The sequence below is a fragment of the Pungitius pungitius genome, chromosome 20 (assembly GCF_949316345.1).
Source record: "Pungitius pungitius chromosome 20, fPunPun2.1, whole genome shotgun sequence".
NCBI classification, from domain to species: domain Eukaryota; kingdom Metazoa; phylum Chordata; class Actinopteri; order Perciformes; family Gasterosteidae; genus Pungitius; species Pungitius pungitius.
In genome coordinates, this window is record NC_084919.1 from 5,594,639 (window position 1) to 5,619,792 (window position 25,154).

Genomic DNA, 25,154 nt, shown 5'->3' on the forward strand with positions numbered 1-25,154 from the left:
GATTGTGTCCTGCGTGACAGGGATTCCTGACACAAATCCTCTGTGGGTGTCTCCATAAGAAGTGCACAGTGTGGTCTGCAAACCAGGAATCTGAAGTTGCGGCGAACAGGAGGAATTCACGGCTTGTCACATATAATTTCTGCACGGGAATATGAGACACTGAATAATCCCCATTCACTTGTTCCAGATCAGTTTGATTGTGTGCAGAGATGAAACCAATATTCCCCTCGTATATATGCATTCATGCCCCAAAATTACCACACATATCGCTTAACATGCATGAAATTTCCAAGCTGAAAAAAATCTTCCTTCGTTATGTTGCTGTAATTTATTGCTGTAAACTATGCTTTTATTTATCATGAGAATGTGTCTTATTTTAATGCTGCAACATTTTCTGATGCTAATCAGAGTGATTTAATACAAATGAAATGAGTATTATTATTATTATACATAAACAGTACTGTATATACTGTAGTAGTGTTTTGTATATGTATATAAATATAACCTCTACATATGAAATACAAAAGTTGTGCAGTACACTATAAAAGAGAGTTAACTACAGTCCCAGCAACAGCTGATATATGGTGCCCATTTAATTAAGGTCAATTTAAGTTAGTACATTTATTTACATTAAGTTGGATTTTATTGAGGTTTAGAACATTATTTATTTGCAAAGCAACTTCAAACAGACAGCATTCATAGAGACAAATCACAAAAAGACATTTAAACACAATGTTAAAGAAGACATTAAGTAAACTACTGTCGTTGGGGTTTCTTGGCTTAAAACTGAGGGCAGCGAGATCTTCTCTGCTCCTTCTATTATTACCAACAGCCTCGTTCGTTTATTTAACCCCACCCCCAGCTCATCAAGACCGACACTGCTAGAGATTATAAATAAGACTTATAAATCTCCTTAACCGCATAATCCCATAACTAAACAAAGAGACACCATCCTCGCTGCTTGCAAAATCACTTGAACAACAAATGATTTTTCTATCCTTTGTTTTGATATTGCTATTTTGCTGCTGCTCCAAACATGAGAATTGTTTCTTTGATACGCTTTGTTAGCCATTGATGCTTGATTTAGAACAAATGTAAGTTTTGTGTTGTTGATCAAACTCTTTTTTTGGGTGGGTGGGGGGGGGCAGCTTTTACCATGCGATTGATTGACTCTTTTTGACTTTTGTGTGTCTGTTGTAGTGAAAGCTGTTATGGCACGATGCCGCACCTACGGGCGCTGCCAGGGAGGGAATGGTGGCAACAGAGAAAATAGAGGAGCCATCTCTCAACAGAGAGCCATAACTTTTAATATGATATTGTAGCTTTGCCAGCTGGATCAGGTTTCAACTCACTGTTTAGAGAAGACCTTCTATGTCAGCGTGTGTGTGTGTGCGTGCGTGTGTGTGTGTGTGTGTGTATGTGTGAAGCTTAGATCCTGTGACTCCTCTGCCGGCCATCCAACCACCATCTTGCAGTGTTTAGAGATGAGGTCAGACTCCCCTTTTCTTTATTGTGTGTGTGTGTGTGTGTGTGTGTGTGTGTGTGTGTGTGTGTGTGTGTGTGTGTGTGTGTGTGTGTGTGTGTGTGTGTGACAGACAGAGAGAGCGAGAGAGAAAGAGAGATAGAGACACCTGCCTCCAGTGTGACAGCTCTATGCGCGTCCTCATGAATCACGAGTCATGTGGCTGCCCTCATCTCATGTAGCCAAGTTAGAAATGTGCCTGAAATCTGGCCCTCCATGTGTGCGTGCATGTGTGTGTGTGTGTGTGTGTGTGTGTGTGTGTGCCTGCATAAGTGACTGAGCTAGAGACAGAAAGGGACACAAGCACAAAGACAGACCCTTAGTGAGGCAGCAGAGGAGCATGGGAGGGAAACGGAAGTGGAGCTTAGTGTAGTGGTTTCGGGGTATTGCGTTGGTGTGTTTTTCTGTGTGTGAGAGGCATGTAGAGAGGCTGAGGTCATGTGAAGGTTTACAGTGACACATGGAGAGATCCGTGGTGAACTCGTATGTTGTCACTGAGCACAGTTACTGTCCTTCTTTATACAAAACAGAACTAAAGGGAAGTTCTGGAGTGTGTTCCATCACATTCAACTTTAAAAAGGAACAAAGAGGTCAAACTACACTAACTCAGCTGAGTAGGTAAGATTTGAGTAAATAGTGAAAGACTTTGCACTTAACAATTAGCAGCCAGTGTTAACAGTGAAACAACTGTAAGCATAAAGCAAAGGTGTGGAGGTCAGCATGCTGGTTGGTTAGGCAGTGTGTCTCATTGGTGGTTTAGGATTATTTTCCTATTATTTATATGTGAACACCTAGTTTTCTTCTTTCTGCAATTTTTACAATTTGTGCTTTTATCTGACTTTTAATGCTTGGCCTTCATCCAAATAAATTTCATACTAAATTTCTTATTACATTAACATTTTTTGTATCTTTATTATCATATTGTGACATATATATATATAGACTATATAACTATAACTTGTTAAATCGGGACGAAAACCAGTTACGCTGCAAATGCAGAAAACAAACAGACCAATTAGGTTGGTCTTTTTTGTTTGCTGTGCAGATTCCTGATCACATCAATGTCAAGTATTCTTGATGCTCTACATCTCCTCAGCCCGTCCCTTGTCTTTTCTTGCTTTCACACACGTCTACCTGTGGTTGATTAGCTGAACGGTTCCCCAGGATAAAGGCAGAAAGGGGCGGCAGCTGCATTCTTGTTACTAGGTGTCAGGGTCTGGGGCTTCGGCGGGAGGAGAAAAGGGCTCATCACTTGTTGGTGGAAATATATTCCATCACCCGGGAGTCTTGCTTTGGCAGTTGGTGCTGAGAAGTCATCTTGACCATTCAAAATGGCACAGAACTGGTAATTAAGCAAGGCAAAAGCAAAGCATTTGATGGACGTTTCTTGCATTTCAGCTTTGCTTCTTTCAGCAGTCTGGTATGCTTAAATGAAAACATTTCTTTGTTTCTCCCGAGCCCCGCTTCTCAGCATCGCCCCGTCCCCTTGCAGGATGCTTTTAATTAGAGCCGCCTTGTTATCTATATCGTCATGACTCCTTAATTAGAACAAATTATCTTCACGTTCTTGCCTTTCTTGTCATTTACCCCTTTTTTTCTTTATGATAAGGTTTTATTCTGCGCGTTTTTTCCTCTGTTGACGGTTTTCTTTGAATTTGCAGATAAAGGGGGACGGACGGGAGAAGAGGGGGAGGCTGGGTAATGAAAAGACGTCCGTTCACCAAGGATCCAGGAGCCACCTGATAAATTGGCTTGTTAAGAGGAGGAAGATCACTGTGTGGCATATTCCTCCCATTCACTCCCAGCAACACAGGTGCAAAACAGACAACAGACAAATGGGAATCAATCACAACGCGCTATTGCTGATGCTTGTGCTGACGGCCATTCAGCGGGGGGGGGGGTTGATCAATTCAAATTTTGGTTGTATAGACTCAATTCAAGTGATTTTCACATGTGCATAAACACATGTTAGCAGCGGGAATATGGTTCAAATCAAATGTTTCAAGGGCAAAGGGGGCCAAACTCGCATCCATCCCAAGGCCAACGTCTCGCACCATGTGGATGAGTGGGGACAATGAGACGCTGTGAATAAAGAGTGTGTGTGTGTGTGTGTGTGTGTGTCTGCACACCCTATTACCCAGACACAACCAACATTGTGTGGGAGGATGACTTGGTGCTCTGAATACTAGGGACACTGAGAACATGTTTGATATCTGAAGGGACGGACAGCAACAAAGACGGCGGGACACGAGGGGGAGGTTTTGCAAAATGGAGGTAAATTGGGGGGGACGGAGGATGGGTGTATGAAGGAGGGAGGAGGGGGGAGGGGGGGAGTATATAAAGGGTCGGACAGTGCTTCCTTTCTGTCAGTCACTAAGCAACTCACAATAGAAGGTCAGAGAGGATGACGGGGAGGGAGACAACCAAACGGAACTACAGAATACTCTGAATATCTACTGAAAGTGTGTGTGTGTGTGTGTGTGTGTGTGTGTGTGTGTGTGTGTGTGTGTGTGTGTGTGTGTGTGTGTGTGTGTGTGTGTGTGTGTGTGTGTGTGTGTGTGTGTTTGACCAGTCCTTCCTTTAAAAAAGAGGGTTGGAAGACATATCTCTTATCAAAAATTCAAATCCAGGATTTGTAATTATTTTTTCCTGTCCATCGATGACTATTTCACTGATACATACTGTAATTAGCTTAAGATGGGGATAACTTTAGTATGGGAAATTACTTAAACTGTCGACCACATGAAATAATTTTAAAAAGTACCCAATTTGAAAGTATGCAACACAGTATGTTATATCAACGAACAATTTAATGTCTTTTTTTTTGTTCCACCAATCTAACATGAATGGCATTATATTACTTTTTATAGGGGACTCTATGACCAAATCCTTCTGCAGTAATCCCTGCCCTTCCTTATTGTTGCTGGTTAGTAATTTAAGGTCAATCGTGCAGCGGGCGGGCTGAAGCAGCTTAAGCGAAGCAGACTCGGTACTGTGGGAGCCTTGAATTTGTTTTCCCCAAAGAAGGCGAAATTCATACATTCATTCATCAAAAGGCAAATATATTCTCAAGGCCCAAAGATCAAGGAGTGCAAAGGTGTGTAATTATGGAGATAAAGCAAGACAGTTAATACAAAAAATGATTCATATTCCCAATCAAATTAGCGCTGTACAGCATTGCTGATAAATGTTCACTTTAAGTATGAATTTCAAGGTACTTTTGCCTGAATCTTTTAATTTCTTATTTCTACATCACTTGATTTCAAGTGGAATTATTGTTATCGTAGTTACAACTTTTTAATGAAATGTTTACACAGATCACACGGGGACAGCTTGCAAAACAGGGTGTTTTGTAATAAATTAAACTCCCGTATAAACAGGTTATACAAGTGCATTAAATTGATTTGTTGTTCAGTCCTTTTTCATGTAAATAAACACCATGGTTGCAACTTCCCGAATGTAAGAATCTGCAGCCGACTGGACCTTATCTGATGGTTTTATCAGCTTATTTTCAACACCACTCTAAGTCCTTAGCTATCGATAAGTTGGTGGTTTTATGATATTTTTTCACTGAATCTCAAAGACGACGCTTCCTCCTTTACTTTGTGCCATATTCCTCTGCTCAAACAGGGCTGTTGTTTGTTGAAGGACAAATGATAAATGATTTATACTTTTTTGTCATCAATGCTACTGTATAGCTCTTCAAAAATATATATTTTTTTCTATTTCCCTTCCACTAGTGGTCTGGTTTAATGTTAATGTTGTGGGAAAAAGCCAAAATGTCTTTCCAATGCATTTAGTGGGATTCCGAATCGTATACAATTTGCTTGAGGTTGAAGGGGAGAAGGTTTCTCAATAGAAAAGATTGTCTGCCATTCATGCAAAAGCCCAGTAGACAACAGGACTATGTGTCCTTGGACCAAATATTATTTTCAGTGAATATGTTCTCAGTGTTCATTGTCACTTTCATATGATCATAACTCTGTATGGTAGAAGTGTTCTTAGCCCTTTGTGGTGGCTCATCTACACAGGATCCCTTTGAATTTTCAGAGCCTGGCCTGGAGTCGACCTATCTGTTAGTTGATGAATAAAAAATGAGACCCCAAAAATTGAAGTGAAATATAAATGTATAAACATTTAAACCTCTCAAATGTATTTGACTCAGTCTCTTAAAAAAACACCAGTCTCACACTTTGCCTGTGAGCACATATTCCTATAAAGGAGATGAGTAAAGGTGTTCAAAAAGCATTATTTAGAGATTTTCCTTTGTTGATGATGAAAGTTCAGTGTCTCTTTGAAATTATATTTCTGCAACAGAAAGTATGTTTTTCATATACTATTTCAGAGGGAAATATTGCACCTTTTATTTCTCTACATTAATCTGACAGCTGGAGCACTTTATTATCTCAAGGAAGATCTTTTTTTAATAAATTGAACCACACATGAATTACTTGATCAACAGAAAACAAAGTGGTGAAAACTTGTTTTCACATTTTCAAGTCATTTTTTAAGTAAGAAAATTCCCCGTGTTCCCTGTGTTTAGTATGTTGCCACAGAATTTCACGTTATGTTTGTGTGTCAACTACTGTATATTCACCAATGGGAAAATATGCTGCAAATACTTTTTTATCTTATATCTTATATCATACATATGCATTTAATACATTTTTTGGTTCGTACAACAATAGAACTCTATGTTAATGTACAACTGTCAGTTGAGATGTTTTCTGCATTGAGTTTACTTTTATGTACATTTTCCTTATTATACTTACATACTTTTTCATCTGTTATATGTTGTAATTTTACTTGCATAAAAGTATCTTATTCTATAATTAGTAATGTACTTGTGTAAATTGACATTGTGTAAGATTTAGTGGCATCTGGTGGTGAGTTACAGATGTAACTAACTGGCTAAGTACTTAAATCGTAGCTTTTGCAAAGTAGAAAGGAGATATGCGCTGCAGCTTGATAATAAATTGACACCAAAACAATTAAAAGTACCAATAAAAACATCAGTTAAATTTAGGCTCCACATGTGATCTTTATTTAGCACTGTGGCCTGTTTAGTGCCGCGTTTTAATCCCAGACAACCTACAAATTAAAATGACTCTAAATAAGTTGTCTCGCTGGTTGGGTCAGGCACCTTAGTTTTCCTTTTACATTAAAATTATGATTATTGAAACCAAGAGCTACAAATGCTGGTTGAAGGGCAGTGCTCAGGAATCTTTGTTGAAAGAATAATGCATTTTCATGACACGAATCGATTCTGATGGAGCATGGTTCTCGTCAGTCGGTTAACTGTCTGTATTGGGTTTAGAAGACACACAGTAAGTCAATGTATGTTTGGAATAATGCTAACGTTATGTTTGTGTGTCCACTGCTGTATATATTATACGGTACATGACATCCCCAAGTAACAGGCCATGGTCACGTACACATACCTGTGAGACCAGGTGGTTCTTTCTCCTGTCGGCCTATCCCGGCTTCTCACAAACTATAGTTTTTCTTGCAGCACTTTTCCCTCCATTTCAAACCATCCTCTATTTTACCCATTCAGTATTCTTGTATTACTCCTTGGATTGGCACACCAAATAGTAGGTTTTGTTTTTGGTGGCCTGGATATTTTCCCTTATTCTTCATTCTGTTGCCTGCTATTGAAATCATGCCAGCTGTTTTGCACTGGATGATATCAAGTCATATGTTTAAATGGGGATCACCTTCAATGTGCATATATATATATATATATATATATATATATATATATATATATTTCTCTGCTTGTAGTTGTTATTGATCAGTAATAGAAACCATAATCAAGGGGTGATTTAGTAACTGAGCTACACATTTTAGTATTTCTAAGCATTTCATTTATTTTATAAGCCACCAGAGAATTAACTTAATATATTAACATATCATATCAGAGTCTGTTTTTTCAGTGTTTTATGTGAATAGCTTTGCGCTGTGACACATTCTGAACCATTTGTCAGACCACTTGTGGAACAAAGGTCTGACAGATCCGGCAAAGACCTCCTTGTTTCATTCAGATGACTGAAGAAAAGATGCAAAGAAATGTCAAAGCTTCTAACTTGGATGTTTTAAGTGCTGAATTTTTTGAAGCGCACAAAAAATAATTCCTTTCCTTTCTTCTTGTGACTTTTAGTTGTCGGCGTCTCAGACTTTCTTTTTTTTCACTTCGAGGTGGAATTCTGTTATGTGCCATGTAACGAGTGATGACGGCCATTCACTTTAAAAAAAGCATTAAATCAAGTGCGAACCCCTGCACTATTGTATTCTTTCTGTTGGCCCGCTGTCAGCTGAGTTTAAGTTTACAAGAACACCTTTTCCTAATTTTTGTATTGTCCGTGTGTATGCATTGTGTTATCAGTTATAATGTGCACATATTCCTTTTCAACAGCAGCTTTCAGACTACAAGAATGCATTAAAAAAGCTAAACACACACTTGAGGATGTGAAAGACAAAAAACTACAAGGCCAAAACTGAAATCAAAGTCCCATTCTAACCCGGAAATGTATTTCACTGTGATAAAGCAGCTACTGAAGATCAGCTGAGAACACACTGCCAAGGTGAGCCAGCTCAGGGAAGAGTTTTCTATGAGCACAAGTCTTTTATGCAAACTTTCTATGAAGGATGGCCTTGACTCGCGCCCTCATTCAAGTGCACCTGCTCTGTCTGTCAGACATCTTGTTACTTTAACTTAAACTATGAGAAAAAAAAAATCCACTCCATGAAAGTAAGCGATCAAATTAAACAATGTTATATACCCACACCCCTCCCCCCCCCCACATGAACACATACTGTGCACACATACGTACCCACAGTTGCCTTATACACAGCAAAATCCTAGAGTTAATTTTACGGTGTCAAGCAAAGTGTTGAAGTGCAGAGTTGAAATCACACTGCAACACTTTTGCCTGACACCAGAAAATTGACTCTAATATATATATATATATACATATATATATATATATATATACTATGTGATATATCCTAGAGATTGGGTTTTTCTTATTGACAAAAATCTAATGAAAGACAAAATCAAACAATATGTTAACCTTTAAGACTTTCTGAACCCCCCTACAATGTGTCTAATTTAGACACATTAGTTTGTCTAACTATCCTTGATCCTGGGAGATCATCTACTCTGCTAAACTACAAATGGTGGTAGGAATAAAGTAAATAAAAAGCTACCATGGATGAAAACATTAATCTTTGTCCTGCAATTCCACTCAAAACGTCTCTCTGATTGTTGAGAGAGATAATGAAAGCTGCCTAGTTTTAGAGAAATATCACGCCAGCAAATATACTAATGGAGCGTTAATATCGTTGGTTGTCATGAACAAAGCAAAGAAAGCGACCGCTGATATTACTGTAGCTTACAGAGAAGAGATAGCGGACAGTTCTTTCTTTTTTTTTTATTTGTGGTAATTAAGTAAGAATTACTAAAGCACTGCACATTGTGACAAATCTGAGGTATTTATGCACAGTACATTTACTTCAATCATTACAATTATTTGAAAGATATATGGCTGTTGCAGCTTTTTTTTTTTTTGCACACAAACCAAACCAGCATAATTATAAAACACATGTTGCTAGACCAAGCGACCCAGTATACACAGTACAGTGAGGTAGTTACTGTAAGGGTTTGAAATTGACCTTGTTGCTGTGTGGGTGCAGTGGAGCCATTACGCCACCGTGCAACCTTACGTCTTTTCAGTTTGTTTTTTTGCAATTTGATACATTGAAACTACACTGACAAACCGGTGAATTTTCTTAAAATAAAATCAATTCAGTTTTGTGTGAATCTACTGATCCCCCTTTCACTACTCAGCAAACCCACTATGTGAGTTTGTCGCTTCCGTGTGGATTTCTGGAGAATTACATGTGTTGCTCGCTCCATGGAAAGGATAGGAACTAGAGAATACAAAGAAACCTCTTATATCAGTAAAAGGCCATGCATTTAAAAAAAATGTTGTTTGTTGTATAAATTACTTTTTCTCTTTTGCTATATATGCTTATGCCTCATTTTTTACATTCGGTCAGATAAAGCAAAATCCAAATTATAAATAACTGAACCACCTCCTTCTTAACCACACAGTGAATAATGTGACATCATACAGATCAGCTTATTGTATATATTGTATGATGTATGTATATTGTTTTGTGCTGTTGTCCATCACCTGTATCAAGAGAAAATATTTTTTATGGAAATAGCCTTAACAGTACAGATCATTGGGTGTACTTTATATTTTATTCATCAATTTAATACTTATACACAATACATTTTATAAATATAAATATATACAATTCAAAATGTGACATAAAATATGGACAATCAAATTGATCAATTAATATCACTTTTCCTTCATATTAATACTAAAATGTTAATTTTCCTAAATTAAATTAACAGCAACTTGATTTTGATCATTACTTTGATTAAATTCTTTTTTCTAATTGTTGACCACAATAGAAGATACGTATTCTATTAAACAATTCCCCTTCAATTCTATTCAGTTATTTTATTTAAATACCAATATTTAATTTGCCAAAAAGACTTTTCCATTTGTAGTATGACATAAATATAACAAAAATATACACCTACCAATGTAACATCCATGAGTCTCTTGGAACGGTAAAATATATATTTATATATATAACCAGAGGAATATATGTATACATGTAAATATATATATTTATTTTTTTCATTTATATTTTAAATGATATTATAGTCCCCATGCAGATTTTAACTGCTCTGCAGTCTGAGTCAGATATAGAGGCTGTCTCGGGCGGCTCTAATGCAAAGTTCTGGTTAAACATTGGCCCAAAGTTTGCCTTCCGCCTTCTGTTGTTTTTACGCTAAAGGTCCAGCAATTGTTGCAGCCATTATTGACTTAGTAATTAAAGTATTTTAACGTGGGGATTCTGTAATCATTACATATGCCACCATCTGTCCCTACGCCGCTGCATGAGCACCTGAAATGGATTTTTCCTCCTGAGTAGATAACATATAAAAAACGATGAAGGAGGGAGGGAGCAAGGCCACGTCACCATACATCCAAAACAGTCTGACCAGTGTGAATTTGGATTTATTGAGTTTTAATCAGATGTACAACAGTTATCTGTAATTTCTTATTATTTACTTTCTAAAGAAAGCAAATCACAGCGAGTTTACAAATGTTAAAATTATGTCTAATAGAAAAGTCTTACGTTGAGTTACTGTATCCACGGGCCAAATTCGAAGAGTGAATATGAAAAAGGAAATTTAAGATAACTCGTATACATTTTAAGACATTATATCAGTCTGAAAGTCATCAATTATTCAAACAGTTCAGAAACTGCCATCTCCATTTCAACAAAAGAGCATTCCGGGTGGGTTTAGTGTCCTGTGTCAGTGTCTTTTGATGCTGTGGTTTTATGATGTCCCATCTGCTGTAGTATACAGACTCAAGAGGAGACATGCGTCCATGATTTACTGAGGTCACCATGGTGTGATATTAACAGCTTTACTCTCATCCCTCAGCCCTCCCTCCCTGTGTGTTCTCATAACATTTTGGTCAACAAGTTTATCTGACCTCGTATCTCCCCCCCATTGTGCTGCAGAGAAAGCAAATAATTACGAATGAAAAGCTCCCAACTTTGATCCGCAATCTTCAATTGTGATCCCATCCTGTAATCTCAGAGTTCGGCCATTAAAGAGTCATGGGTTTGGAGCTTTGACACATGGACTGAAGCAGAGGAGATAAGGGACTCTATTGGCCTCTGTTATTGACTGGAAGTCAATCTGCTGCAGGAGCAGACTAAAGAGAGGAACACAAACTGTGCTGTGTTCTGGTCTGTTCCCTCTCCCTTAATTATTACAGCTAACAAATGAATGGACACACATGCAACCAGAAAAAAACAGTAATGTTTACTTTTGGTCAGTGGAGCTGCAGCTGTTAATTAAACGTTTTCAGTGACGTTGCTGTGAAATTTATTACATGTCATTTAGCTGACGCTTTTATCCAAAGCGACTTACATTGCCTTTTAAGCCATGGCTTACATCTTGCCTGGGGAGCAATTAGGGGTTAGGTGTCTTGCTCAGGGACACATCGACATGGCACATGGGGCAGCCTAACCCTTGTGGCTCCCAGCGCACCACACTACTCCATGCGCCACCATCGCCCCTTTATGATGGCTATCCTCTGACTCTCCCTCCAGCTGTTGATCCTTCTCTCTTTCGTTGTTTGCGGCTCTTAAACACAGCCTCTAAAGTGCATCACCTTACAAACCAGTGATTGATGAGCACCTTGGGCAACATGTATAACTGCTTATGTAACAGCCTGGCCCGGAATCAGGGAGGGGCAGGGGATATTACTACAGTCACAGATCACAACATGTGTGAACTCCCCAACATGCCAGATTTGTTTTCAATTACATCGCCATCATTTTAGGTCCCTGATACCCTGTCATAATAACGAGGAGGAACCTCCTCTCATCCCTTCATCCAATGGGTAGCCAGTTCAAAGGCTTTATGCCAGTGCCTGGTTGCCTTTTTTTTATAGAGGTCGACACCAAGAAACAAACTTAGCAAAATAAGAAGATGCAGAAAAAGGGCTGCCCCCCCCCCCCCCCCATACTTCTACTGTGTCCGTCCTGAAAGTGATGAATGAGAAGTTTTATTATTGTTTTTCTATGTTGCTGCTGAAAAATCTGCATGTTAGCATGTTAACATTTAGCTCAATCCACCGGTAAACACCGGGATTGACATTGAGCTTGCAAATAAACATGTATTTCCCTCATCAGTAATTAGTTGATTAGTTTTTATGGAAATTCTTGAGGCCAAATATCAAAGATCTACATTGACGCAAAGCAGGAAGGAAATATAGTAAATAAGGTTATGTATGAGACTTAAGTTAAAATTAGACAAATTAGTTATATGTCAAGTACTGTGATTGATCTTTCTTTGTCTTTCTTTATACTATGTCACCTCACATTCAGTCATTCCGTCATCATTTCCGGGGTTTAGTTTTGGCAACTTTGGTTGCAATGATTTATTCAATTGTCAAGTCTAATTTCTGAAACTGTTTCTAAAAGCCCTCAAAAATACATTTAAATATTAAATATTTTCATCCCCATACTCAAGCAAAGCAGAATGTCTACCCTCTAAAGTCTCAATGAATGTGATTATTTTCATATCTGAGACTCGGACAGAAAACACACAGTTCAATGGCAGCCGGAATGGCAACTTTTGTTAATGAACAAACTCTGACCAAGTCTGGCTCGCCTTTGTATCATAATAAAAAGCTGTGTTGTGGAGGATTGTGTGTTGTCTTACATATATCCAATATCTAACACAATTTTGTCAAAGACTGATTTACAACAATTTTCACACAAGAAGTGGAAGCCCTCAGGCATCATTTATGTGGGAACAAAAGTTTGCTTGGAACAAAAATGACTAATTGACAAATGCAGTTGTGGATATATAGATCTGTATTCTAGTGATTGTTATTATATTATTATTTTCATATATAAATATATAGTTATATATAATCCACATTTTCACACAAAATGAATATCTTTCCATTGCTCCTCTCTAACTGGTATGAAGACAAACAACTGGCAGTTGGTCCCCTGCTTTGGCTTCTTGGTCACACTGCACCACACAGTTGGGATATTCTGGGTTTGATTGGGGCTGGGGGCTCACTTGCTGCACTGCGCGTGATTTTATCCAGACCACCTCACAGCTTTAGTGCATGTGTACATTTTGGAGCTGGTCAGCAATGTCGACTGGACTCCAAACATCAGGATAGTTCTCTAGTTTGAGCTTTATGCTGTCATTGTACTCCAGCTGCTCCCATGAAGACAGTGTTGATGGGAGGAAGTGAAGACACCATGTCCTGCACTTCCGATGACGAAGGCCCTCGCTGCTGAGAGAGCAATGCATCCTGGGAGGAGAACGGAGTGGGAACTCCAAACATGCAAGGAGCAGATCCTGATGAGGGGAGTGCATGATCTGAGGGGGAAAGAGCAGTGATGTATGAGATTAAACTGCCTTACAACAATTCAACATGGAATTTACATCTCTGGTCTTCTTTAGGATTTCTTATTTTTGTCCATATTAATGTTTGAGGAATACAAACCTGCTCCGGTGTTAGCCTCAGTGAAGTAAGCTCCCGTTGTTTTCCTTCCTGGTTCGTCCAGGATGTTGAGCGGATCGTGGACCTCAGAGTAGGTCGACTGGAAGGGGCGTAAGCTGCTGATGGTGCTGATGACGGACACATGCTGGTCCACAAGTGATGTCATTCGCTGGCTGTCGAGGTAACTGCTGTTGCTGTAGTAACCTGCCTCAGGGGGAAAGTTTGGCATTGAGTGTCTGTTGTCCACGAACTACGTTAATCATTTGGTGCAATTGGGTTTGTGCATAGAACAGTGGTCAAGGCCCCTCAAAATGAAAGGGTCACAAAACAAATCTGGGTTACAACGTTACAAGATGATTAAATACAAATTTACAGATTTCTCTTGCACAACTGTATTTCTTTTCACTTCTGAACATCTCTAATGACCTTCAAATGAGACAGGCAGACATTTCCCATTTATTTTCCTGTATTAAAAATTAAGTTCTGTGAGATCCACCAGATGACACATAAATGCCAGTGAGATTTGTCCTTACCACTGTGTCCTATGTACGTCTGTCCCGGACACCCACTACCCGCAGAGTTAAGTCCAGACCCAACAAAGCCGAACCCCTCCCCTGGATCCATAATCTGAGCCGCTGTCTGAGCATCCAGTCCCTGTTCAGCCTGAACTGGATGGGAGCCTGAAGGGTAGCTGGATGCGGGTCGGATTCCAGAACCGTAAGGCGTCAGGGAGCAGTTTGTGCTGTTAGGCGGCTGATGGAGGCTGTAGAGCACGTCTTTGGTCAGGTGTGGGTCATTGAAGGAGGGGTACCGGGAGAGATGGTAGGCAAGGGTTGATGCCTGAGATTGAACTGAAGCCAAACACTGACTCTGGGTCTGAGGCCTGAAACAAAAATAGCACATGCTTGTCGATCAATGTAAAAACAATGACATAAAAATGAAGGACTTCTTTTTCATTAATGTCATACTATTGTGACAGAGTGTCCGTCACTGGCTGCATACGCGGCACTCACACATAATCACACACACACACACACAATCACGAGCCAGAGGTTGTCAATTAGCCTGATGGGAGGGGCATAGGATTATTAAGAGAACCTCCTCATGACAGGAGGGGGAGAAGAGGGTTTTGTGTTGAAGGGTGGTCATGGTAGGTGATGGTAGGTCATGGTAACAGGCCATTGAGAGAGCGAGATGGTGACTTTTTGGTTTATTTCTTTTATTTGTTTTCATTTTAAGTTTTCTTAGCACTGGTTTGCACTTTCAAAGAAGAAGAATAAAAATGCACCAACTACAACTACACCATTGTTTTGTGGAATTCAGCAAGGACTGAGAGTGAACTCCGTCACAAACATATTTTACTGAATTCAGGGCAAAATGGAATCTCCGTCATTTACCATATATCCTAAAAATGTCCCAAAATGTATCAAGGAACAAGAAAAAACAAAGAGAAACATCAGTGTATTTAATATACAGAGATGGCAGTATAATAATATCACGGTAATAGCTTTCTTATCCCCCCCTCTCAAAATGAAATGAAATAACTGAATTTTAGGGCCGCACTGTAGATGCCCAGCAGTAAATGAAGCTGACCTTGGTGCAGCCTGGTAGGTCGAGGCAGAGGAGTTTCCAGTTTGGGGGAAGTAACTGGAGCTGTTCTGAGGTAGACAGTGGTACAGGGTCTCCGGGTATGAAGAGCAGGGGCTCGGTTGAGTTATTGTGCTAAGAGAGGACAGGCAGGAAGAAGAGGAGGAGGAAAATGTGGAGGAAGACGAGGTAGGCAGAGGTCTCCCCGTCATGGGCCCCTGGTTGATGACGGAGCCTCTATGGACTAACGCTGCTGGAGAGATAGGGGGTGTCATGAGGGGGCCGCTGACCTGAGAGTAGTGCATCTGACTACCTGTACCAAGGCAAACACAGGGGACAAGATGGTTCATTTAAAGCTCTATTAATAATTTTTAGCTCATATTTTCGGTTCAGAATTCTATTAAATTTGTTGTTCTATTCTGCGCTCAAACTTGGTGATGATATGCTTTCCTCTTGTTTTGCTGTCTAGCGTCCACTTCTTGATTAGCGGGAAATAACTTAGAGATTTAGTTTTACCTGAGACAGTAAACCCAGCAGACTCTGTCCCCTGGTAGAGGACGGTGCTCGGTTCCAGACTTTGCTGATGATTGGTGGACAGAGACATGTAGGCGTGTTCTCCCAGGGTCTCGTTCTTCACTGGTTGGTCGATGGGAGCGCTGGCTTTGTTGCGATTTGCTAGGAAGCAGGAACTAGGGGAAGCCATGAAAGCCGCTTTACTCGCATCTGAAAGTTGACATCACAACATCCACAAGTACATCTGAAGTCACTAAACCGGAGAAGGACATTCATCACTACTGTTGATCCATTGTAGTGATATCATTTTAATAGTGATTACAAAATTAAAGGTGCTATCATTCCTTTCATTCCTTTTACATTATTTATGGGTATATTCTGGTTAACTACATAATATTAGACACCAAAAGTTTAAATGTAAATTTAAAAATGCAAAAATAAATTCCCCTTTATTTATTTTGCTTCTTAGGTATTATTTTGACATTCTAATATAATTAGTTTTTTTTACTCTGATTTTTAAATTATGCTTTAATAACTGTGTATGTGTTACGTAAAACTGCACTCATTACGGTATTTGATTATTTGTAAATAAACCTGCTCTGTACATTTCATACAAAAGAAAGGTTCTGATACATTTAATTTACATTTTAAACGTGTATTACGTGGCAGTAATAAAAGGAACATCTTATACAGACTATATTTGCTGTACTTTTGACAATAGCTCACGTATGTCAGCAGTGGAACCGTAGCGTCTTTGTTTTGATGCTTGATACCTGCATTTTTCATGTATTTGTCCAGCAGGTTCTGCAGGTCTTGCTCCTTGTCGTTGTTGAACTGAGTCTCCAAAGCCAACAGGATGTATTCGTCTAACAGCATCCGGATCAGATGAAAGGAACCTACCAGTTCCCAAAAGTCAGATGACAAAAATGAGAGGATTAAACCTCCAACTACGAGGTAGGAAGTTTTTCTTCTTTATCTACAGTCTGACCTTTAGGATCAAGCTGCTCTTTGTTTGACCTGCTGGCTGGCAGCTTTAAGACCTTCTGTGTGTGTGTGTGTGTGTGTTTGAGCTCCACTGGGACTATTCAGACCAAATGGTTAGTGTTTATTCACGTACACGTACTCTGTGTGTGTGCGTGTGTTTGGACAGAAAGCACGCGACCTGCTGATAAGACTTTGTTTAATCAAGGCGAGCCTGGCCATTACAATTTATTGCGCTATTGTAGCAATCTGTTCTGAGCTGGCTTGTTCTGTATAAGACTTGCGTGTGTGTGTGTGTGTGTGTGTGTGTGTGTGTGTGTGTGTGTGTGTGTGTGTGTGTGTGTGTGTGTGTGTGTGTGTATGCATGTGCGTGTGTAGACTAAGTAATGGAGAAGAAAGGAAGATTAAAAATGAATTAGCTGGGTGACAGTTATTAATTTCTCATAACAAAATCACCATAATTTTACTATGGACATACTTTTATAAATTATTTTATTATTTAATTAATGTTGCCTGACCGACAGCTATTTTAGAGCCAGTAAAACCACATTTCTTATAAACTTGGTTGCTTCCTTTCCCTGTTTTCCAATATTTAATTGGAAAAACTACATTACTTTGTTGTGAAAAAACCCCGGTTTTATGCTAGCAGTTTACACTGAATCCGACCTGATGAAAACAAGATGGATAGTAATAATAATAATAATCCATCTTGTTTAATAATATAACTCTTTGAATGACACTAATTGCCAAGATCTGAGTGCTTATTTTATCACCACTGTTTACAGGGGGTATTACTGCAGGAGTCTAATAATGGTGTTCCTGCAGAAGAGAACATCTCTCTCTCTCTCTCTCTATATATATATATATATATATATATATATAAATATATATATATATATATAAATATATAAAAAATGTACTTGAATACAAAAAAAGACATTCATAATTTAATCATACCAAAGCTGGACGCATTGTTAAGCGTGAGGTTGTGCATCACTCTGGCACCAAAGAAACTCCACCTGAGGAGGAAATCCTGAGCTCTCTTCTTCACCGATCGACCGCTCTGCTTACCGGGCTGACACATACAGAGAAGACAGAACAGAAAAGGCTGCTTGGTTGCACAACGGGACCCTTTTCATGTCAAATACGAGTCAGCACAGTATGCCAGGAACAGCTGTTACCTTGATGACTTTATGCTCCACAACAGAGTCCAGCCACTCAATGAAGGACTCTACTGTGGCGTTCTTTCTCAGCAGCTCCTTCAGCTCCTGAAAGACTGTGATGGAGTCATCTGGATGAAACAAGGCAAAGATACTTTAAGGAAAGGACGCATTGCTTCATTGTCAATAAAACAGATTCTCGTTTGTATTTTAGAGCAACAGAAACAGCAAATCTAACATGTTTCACACATCAGTCTATGGGTCTTCTGACACGAATCATCATCATATATAATTATACTATGAATTAGAACATCAAATTCAACCTTAGCTGGGACAATTCATGGAAATATGAAAATCTTACATTTTCATTTGGTGGATTTGAGAATTTGAGTTTATTGATCAGCAATAGTGAAATGCAACTGGCTACATGTCTCTAAAAAATGCACTGAATTAAAGTGTTGAGGTACTTCTACTTAACTTGAGGATTTTGGTTCAATGCTCGGTTAATGTATTTTGGAAGCCAGTTACGTAACTTTTTACTCCTACAATTAATTTACCGGTTTAGTTTAACTAGTTACTATATTTTATGAATACAAAATATAAAACCTGACCCCAAATAACAAATCGTGGTGTATCATTAGAAATTGAAATATTTGACAGTGTATCAAAAATAAAAGATAAAAAATCAATATAGATAAAATGTTACTCATGTATCATGTATGTGATTCCAAAACGGACCATCCTATACTGCCCTATACTTTTGTTGTTTTAAGAGATTTAGATGCTAATACTTTTGTATTTTTACTTATTAAAAATAAGTACCACTTTTTCTTACACTCCGAGTATATATCTGGGTCCTGGTCTCCGGCAGAGTTCATGCTGAGCAACGGCTGCGAGCTGATGCTGCTGAGATCCACGTTGTCAATATCCAACACCATGCTGGTCACTACAGCCTGGTCGAACAGCGCCGGGCGGGCTATCTGGAAAACACAGCAACCTATGAATCATTACTTTGTTTATTTTAAAACGTTAGAGTATAATGTCATTGGTTCTGTCCTAAAGTAAACGTACCTGTGCCAGGTGTAAGAACGAGGTCTGTCTCTTGAGGGAGGAAACAAAGTGGCGTGCTATGGGAATCTTCTTGGCTGCAAGGCATTCTGGGAGGTTCTCCAGCGAGGAGGCGAGCCAGTGTTCCCAGTGTTTGGCAAAGTTACGGATATCAGCCAAAAGACTGTTGGAGAAATGAGTTGAGGAACCATTCAGCGTGAAGATTTGCTTTAAATATCTTTATACCACATTGAACTTCTAAGAAACTGCTCTTGGGGTCCACCTTAAAAATCTGCATCCTCGAGAGCATATCTAATAGCAATGAGTGTCAAAAATATAACATCGCCCTGGACTGGACAAAGGCTTCCTATCAGGAAAGTTCCACCCAACATGCTTTTCCCCTTCCATGAGAAAAGGAGGAGGAAACAAACTTTGGAGGCTACCCGTGTCACAAACAGCTTCAGATTGTCTCATAGTTTGGTTTGTGAACATCATGACTAATTAGACAATAATAATGACAAACCTTTCAGGCATTTCCTGCATTGTAGCAGGAATCAGAACATCAGTCAAAACCTGACAAAACAAGAAGAAACAGCGCTTACACTATCAAACCAGAATCTGTGATTCAGAGAGAAAAAGATCTTCACGTTTATCAATATAAAAAAAGGTGCAAGGCAGCAGTGCATCATCTGTGATATGATTTATATGATGTTATTTAGTCTAGTGTACTTTTTTTTTCAAGATGTTAAGACTACTACTGATATTCAGTACAAATAAAAATCACGTATGTGACAAAAACCTTATAGAGGATGGAGTCACAGACACAGAAGATGTCGACTATAACAGGGTTTTCCAGCAGTGGCAGCAGGTGATCGGGCATTCCCTGCCAGAAATGGAGCAGAAAATTCTGGATCTGAAACAAAGCATCTGAAGAGTTACATCTGGTTTTCATGGATGACTGCGCTGGTTTTAGCGTCTTCAGCAGTATAAGAAAAACAAAAAGATGTTGATAAGATGGTTCTAATCACCTCCTCAAAGCTGACGTTAATGGCATTGTCCAGGATGCATTGGCAGTGTGTTTTATACATCATGATAAGAGTGTCAACCTGCGAAGAGCAAAGCAAGACCAGACTTAACTTACAAACTGTAATGCGTTGGCTTAAAGCCTGCCAGTCCAATGTAATGTTGTAAAGAGTTATTAAAACTGAGGCATATAGCATTTCTTATATATATATATATATATATACATATGTATATAGTTTGAATTTTTTTTTTTACGATCGGAAGGTGTGCATACATTGTCCAGCATTTGTGCTGTATACTACTTTTGCACTTAATCAATCAATCAATCAATTTGTATCACTAACCTTGTCTCTGGAAATATTTCCCTGTAGCAGAAGATGCTGAGCATTTGGGAAGTCTGGGAGCAATGTACCAGTTTTAGAGCTCAAAGAATATTTCCTGGTGAAACCTCCCTGGAAAATAAAACAAAATGAGGCCGCTCTCTCCTTTACTTATCTTAACTCTTAACTTCATTTTAAGAGTAAATTAACAATTTCAGAAAATGTTTTGCTTAATAGCAGCACATGGAGGAAACACCACATGTTTTTCATTCACTATATAATAAAACCAGCCTTTTATTGCATGAATGCAATGATATATAATATACTGTATAAATATGTATCCTTGCGATTTGTAATAAATCATTACATTTTGCAATGTGTGTTATTTAATTACCAAAAAAAACATGTTCTAATAAGTATGTTCTAGGACTCTGTGACATCACCTTTGGATGTAGTTACAGGTTCAACAGAACATTTTAGAAAGTATTTTCTAACCAACCAACTAACTAACCTCATTCTTCAGCTTGCTCCCTGAAAATCTGTGATCAAAGAGAAAGAGATTTCAAATTTTAAAATATAAATACATTAAGGAACAAATCTTGAGAATAATACTGAGACATAACAGATAAATATTGAGCACTTATGCTGACTACAAAACCAACATAAACAATACCACATAATGATCAACAGACTAAAGAATAAAGAGGTAGCATTTAATGTACAAGAATAAGTAATGTAAAATGTTTTTTTACCTCGTCAAGCCTTTTCCAGAATACACAGAGTGATAGTAAGCGCTGCTTTCTTTGATGCCAATGCCATAGTAATGATATCTGTGTGATGTAATGATGTTAATATCCAACAATATTTTGGAACTTGAACTCGCCTGACACCTTCTTTGCAAATATTGGAAGTTGGAGAGGATGAGGATAGGAGGGTTTTTGGCAATTACTTTGAGTGTCCTCTGGTGCCCAGTCGTCTTGTTGTTAAAAGAGGAAACTTCTGTCGAATTGTCTGATGAGAAATGGTATGGTATAAAGTTCTGGTTAGATCAGTCATGCATAATGTTATGCCAATGAATCAATGGAAGAAATATACACACTCTTCATAATGGAAAATATTACATTAGAGTTTTGAACAGAAATGATTTAATTTTCATTAATTTAAAAATGTCATGGAATAAACTAATATCAACAAAGGCACATGTAATTGAAAGCGTTGGATCTTTAACTGCAAGGAAAAAAAGTAGATTAAATCTGCATATAGATATTTTTGGGGGTATTTTAAAGAACACATTTTGGACCGCAAACACATAAACACACGCACACTCACACACAAACACACACACACACACACACACAAACCTTTCCAAATGTAGCAGCACAGGCCGGCTCCAGTTTTTCCTTCCTGCAGAAGTCCAGGTAGTGAGCATAGAGGATACATCGAGGCAAGCACACTCCTTCACACACAATGTAATTCTCCTCCAGCCTGTTGACACACATCAGTGAGAAAAACATTAGCAGACAAACAAAACACAACAAAGACAAAACCAATGGACAAACGTTATATATATAAAAGAAAATACACATATAAACAAAAAGAAAAACACAGATTGGAATAAAAACACCCATAAAACATAATTAATTAGAAACAATTAAAATCAGAAAAGTTAGAGCAATAACAGAAGTCACTGAGTCAAACATATCCTAAAGAGACAGAACTCCAGCTTTGAGAAGTTTTCTAAAATAAATGTCCATTTACCAAAAATTGTTTGAAAGTTTGAAAGAAGAGGAAGTAGTGACTTCTGGTTGCCATTCTTTCTTGATTTGGAATCAGGAGGAATCAGTAGAGCCAGTTCAACATGTATTTTAGGTTGCATCTACACAATAATACATTTTGTAGTCTGAAAATATATTATAAGTGTTCAAAATTGATCTGCACAATTTGTCATTGTGTATCCAACATTTACATTCATTTCATACAGAGTGCATTCTATTCTGCTTGCTAGGTTTTCTTACACCACCCTCTAGCTTCTTGTAGGTTGGAGGAAGGTAGATATCTGCGATGCAGAATAGTATTGTGGAGACATTAGATGTGTTTCTCCCCTCACATACACACCTATTAATATGGATTTTCACTCGTGCTGAGGATACTACACCTTACCACTGCAGGGTGAGTTGAGTCTGCTTCTTCTTGTCCTTGATGATCTGACTGATGGTCTTCCTTGAGGACGCAATGCTCTGTTCCATGGTCAGCTCCGGGTTTAAGTCCATCAGGTCCTGGTCTTCCTCAGAGGATGGTGTCTCATTACTGTCCTCCACTTCTGAGAATACATGGAGAAAAAGATGGAACTTAACTCCCAAAATGTTTTTTTTCAACATAACTTTGCAATGACTCTTGCATAATAATCAGCTGGTACCGTCTTCCTCTTGGATTGGTTCAGTGCTGCACTGATCTTCCCTTACCTTTTACAATGGAATATTTTAGATGTAATCTTTTCAGTTAATTCTGTTTCAGTGGCTCGAACAGCCTTTGCGCGAGTGAAGCTCCGCCTCCTAAGATCTGCAGCTTTAATTTCAATCCAAACATTTGTTTAGAGGGGAAATTAGTTTGCAGTTTTGTCTTCTCTGCTTGATGTGTTTATATGTACCTTTAATAAAGTGATTTGAGCTTTATTTTATCATTTAGACTGCCCTTACAGTCAGAAATTCACATGATATAATATATTATACTCTTTGTATATTCATATATTGTGCATTTGAAATGTTCTTGTGTTCAAAGGGAATCCTTTAACTGCTTTTTGGCGAGATAACTGCAAAATAAATCAAGGGACTCTACTGTGAGAATAGAGACAAACCTGAATCCTATTAATGTCATGTCATAATGGCAATGTCTAACAAAACAATTACTGCAATTATAAATCACAACACGGCATTGATGAACTATAAAATTTCAACTACTAAATGAATTCCAATAAATCATTTCAAACACTCATTTTAAAATAGCACATACATATATTTATAAAATTACATTTTATATATGTTCACCTGTTATGTTGTGTGAACATATAATCAATATCAATCCACTATAATATTATAAAATAATATATTGCCTGATGGTGACCTGGACCTTGGATTATGACCTCATGTGACTTCAAATCCTGAAAGAGCTAATAAGCAAAATATGAGTCAAAGCTTTTAAAGCGAATTAGATTTTGATGAAACATCTGATCCATTGTTATGAAAACGTTTAGGGATTTAGAGTAGGAATATTTTTGTTGGATTATTCCATGATATTGCTATTAGGAAAAAAACACTTTGTGATTGTTCTACTGATTCCTCTGTTTGTGTGCCTTCACTATCATCGTTATTCTCATGTATAATGGCCAAAAAGTCACAGAAAAAAGTGCATGGGATCTTTTCGTTGTAGCACCACCATGTGGTCGCTTTGTGTCACTTATTGATGTTACCTGCGCATGTTTGAAATGTAAGCACAGAAAACCTTCTGATTCAATGACTGTGAGTGAAGATTAACTTGAGAAAACCGAAGAAGGATACAAAATATAAACCCTGACCCCAATTAACATATCGTGGTGTATCATTAGCAATTTAAATATTTGACAGTGTATCAAAAATAAAAAATCAATATAGATAAAATGTTACTCATGTATCATGTATGTGATTCCAAAACGGACCATCCTATACTGCCCTATACGGGTGAAATTTGAAAAATTAGAATATCGTGCAAGAAGGATGAAGATGAAGATGCAGATATTAATATAAAACAGTGACTCTTCAGCTTTAATGATCTGAACTACCAGCAGCAATTCACTTGATTACCTGATTTGATCCCAGAATCTTCCTCCTGATGAAAATGTGTCCGTCGCATATAGTCTGTGCGTGTTTCCTCTGGTGAGCTGCACAGAGTCTTGGTCAGAGAGTGTATAAGAAACACACCGTCTCTGGCTGAACTCTCACTGCTGCGTTTCATTGGCATAGTCAAAGGGAATAAATGTTCATAAACAAATCAACAAAAAACAAAACGGAAGTGAGCCTGCTGGGAAAACAACACTCCACTGCAACTTTCAAGCACTGCTTGGCATTCTCAAATTCACTCAAATCCAAAACATCAAAAATCCAAAATGATCACAAAATAGTAAGCAGGTCCAACATTATTTTGTCCAACCGACAATGCTAAAGAAAAGAAACGACTGCACTCTGGTTTAACCTGACAGAGCAACTTCAGACTAATAAAGCTGTGCTTTGGAAAGGCAGAGCTAATGAACCTGTGGATGCATTCGTCATATTTACAGAGGACTGGGGCTAATCCAGGTTACTAATGATTAACAGAAAAACCCTCATCCATCTGTCCATCTATCCATCCTCCCTCACACACTCAGCTGGCGCTCATATATGAATAAAAGCAATTGTTTTTTCTTATTTTTTCTTTAGAAAGCTTGGTCAAAGTTACAAATACTTACAGGGTATAACTCTAATGTACTTTTACCTACTCAAATAAATGAAGCAGTATCCCCACAACTGCAACTAATAACTAAAGTAACCCTTTGATTTATTTTTATTCATCCTGCAGAATGTCTTTACTGCTCCTGTGAACGTCAAGTTTTAACCGGTAATTGTGAAGCCAATTTGTAAACTACTTTACATGGGTAACTGGTGAATTTCCCACACAGATCAATAACATTTCTTATCTTGACCCGTAATAATACATAATCATCATGTATGTCTTTATTATATTTGTTGTTATTAATCCGAATCTAAAAAAAATGACTTGTGAAAAAGTTGAAAAAATAAATGTTTTGAAGACTAATCTGAAAAGTATTGTAGCAGAAGCAAAAATTACAGCAGAAAAA

At 38.2% G+C, this 25,154-nt stretch overlaps 1 protein-coding gene across 1 annotated transcript; it reads right to left on the minus strand.

Moving 5' to 3' along the window:
• Positions 1-12,845: 12,845 nt before the first annotated feature.
• Positions 12,846-24,469, minus strand: rfx6 (regulatory factor X, 6). Its single transcript, XM_037449649.2, has 20 exons — positions 24,124-24,469; positions 22,448-22,607; positions 21,649-21,772; positions 21,237-21,298; positions 21,040-21,117; positions 20,799-20,826; positions 20,312-20,419; positions 19,973-20,050; positions 19,744-19,857; positions 19,468-19,517; positions 18,969-19,128; positions 18,733-18,877; positions 17,919-18,028; positions 17,695-17,812; positions 16,530-16,652; positions 15,760-15,966; positions 15,250-15,556; positions 14,190-14,539; positions 13,660-13,860; positions 12,846-13,532 (listed from the first exon to the last, which is right to left on the minus strand). Exons 1-20 carry the CDS (start codon positions 24,278-24,280, stop codon positions 13,354-13,356), a joined length of 2,859 nt encoding a protein of 952 aa, XP_037305546.2. The 5' UTR covers positions 24,281-24,469; the 3' UTR covers positions 12,846-13,353.
• Between the last annotated feature and the right edge of the window lie 685 nt (positions 24,470-25,154).

Excerpts from the sequence above, each read along its gene's own strand:
- rfx6 (XM_037449649.2), bottom strand. The coding sequence starts at position 24,280 with ATGCCAATGAAACGCAGCAGTGAGAGTTCAGCCAGAGACGGTGTGTTT. Across the intron at positions 21,773-22,447 it reads ACTCAACTCACCCTGCAGTG|GCTGGAGGAGAATTACATTG; the intron begins GTAAGGTGTAGT and ends GTGTGTCAACAG. Across the intron at positions 19,129-19,467 it reads ATGCAGGAAATGCCTGAAAG|TCTTTTGGCTGATATCCGTA; the intron begins GTTTGTCATTAT and ends TTTCTCCAACAG.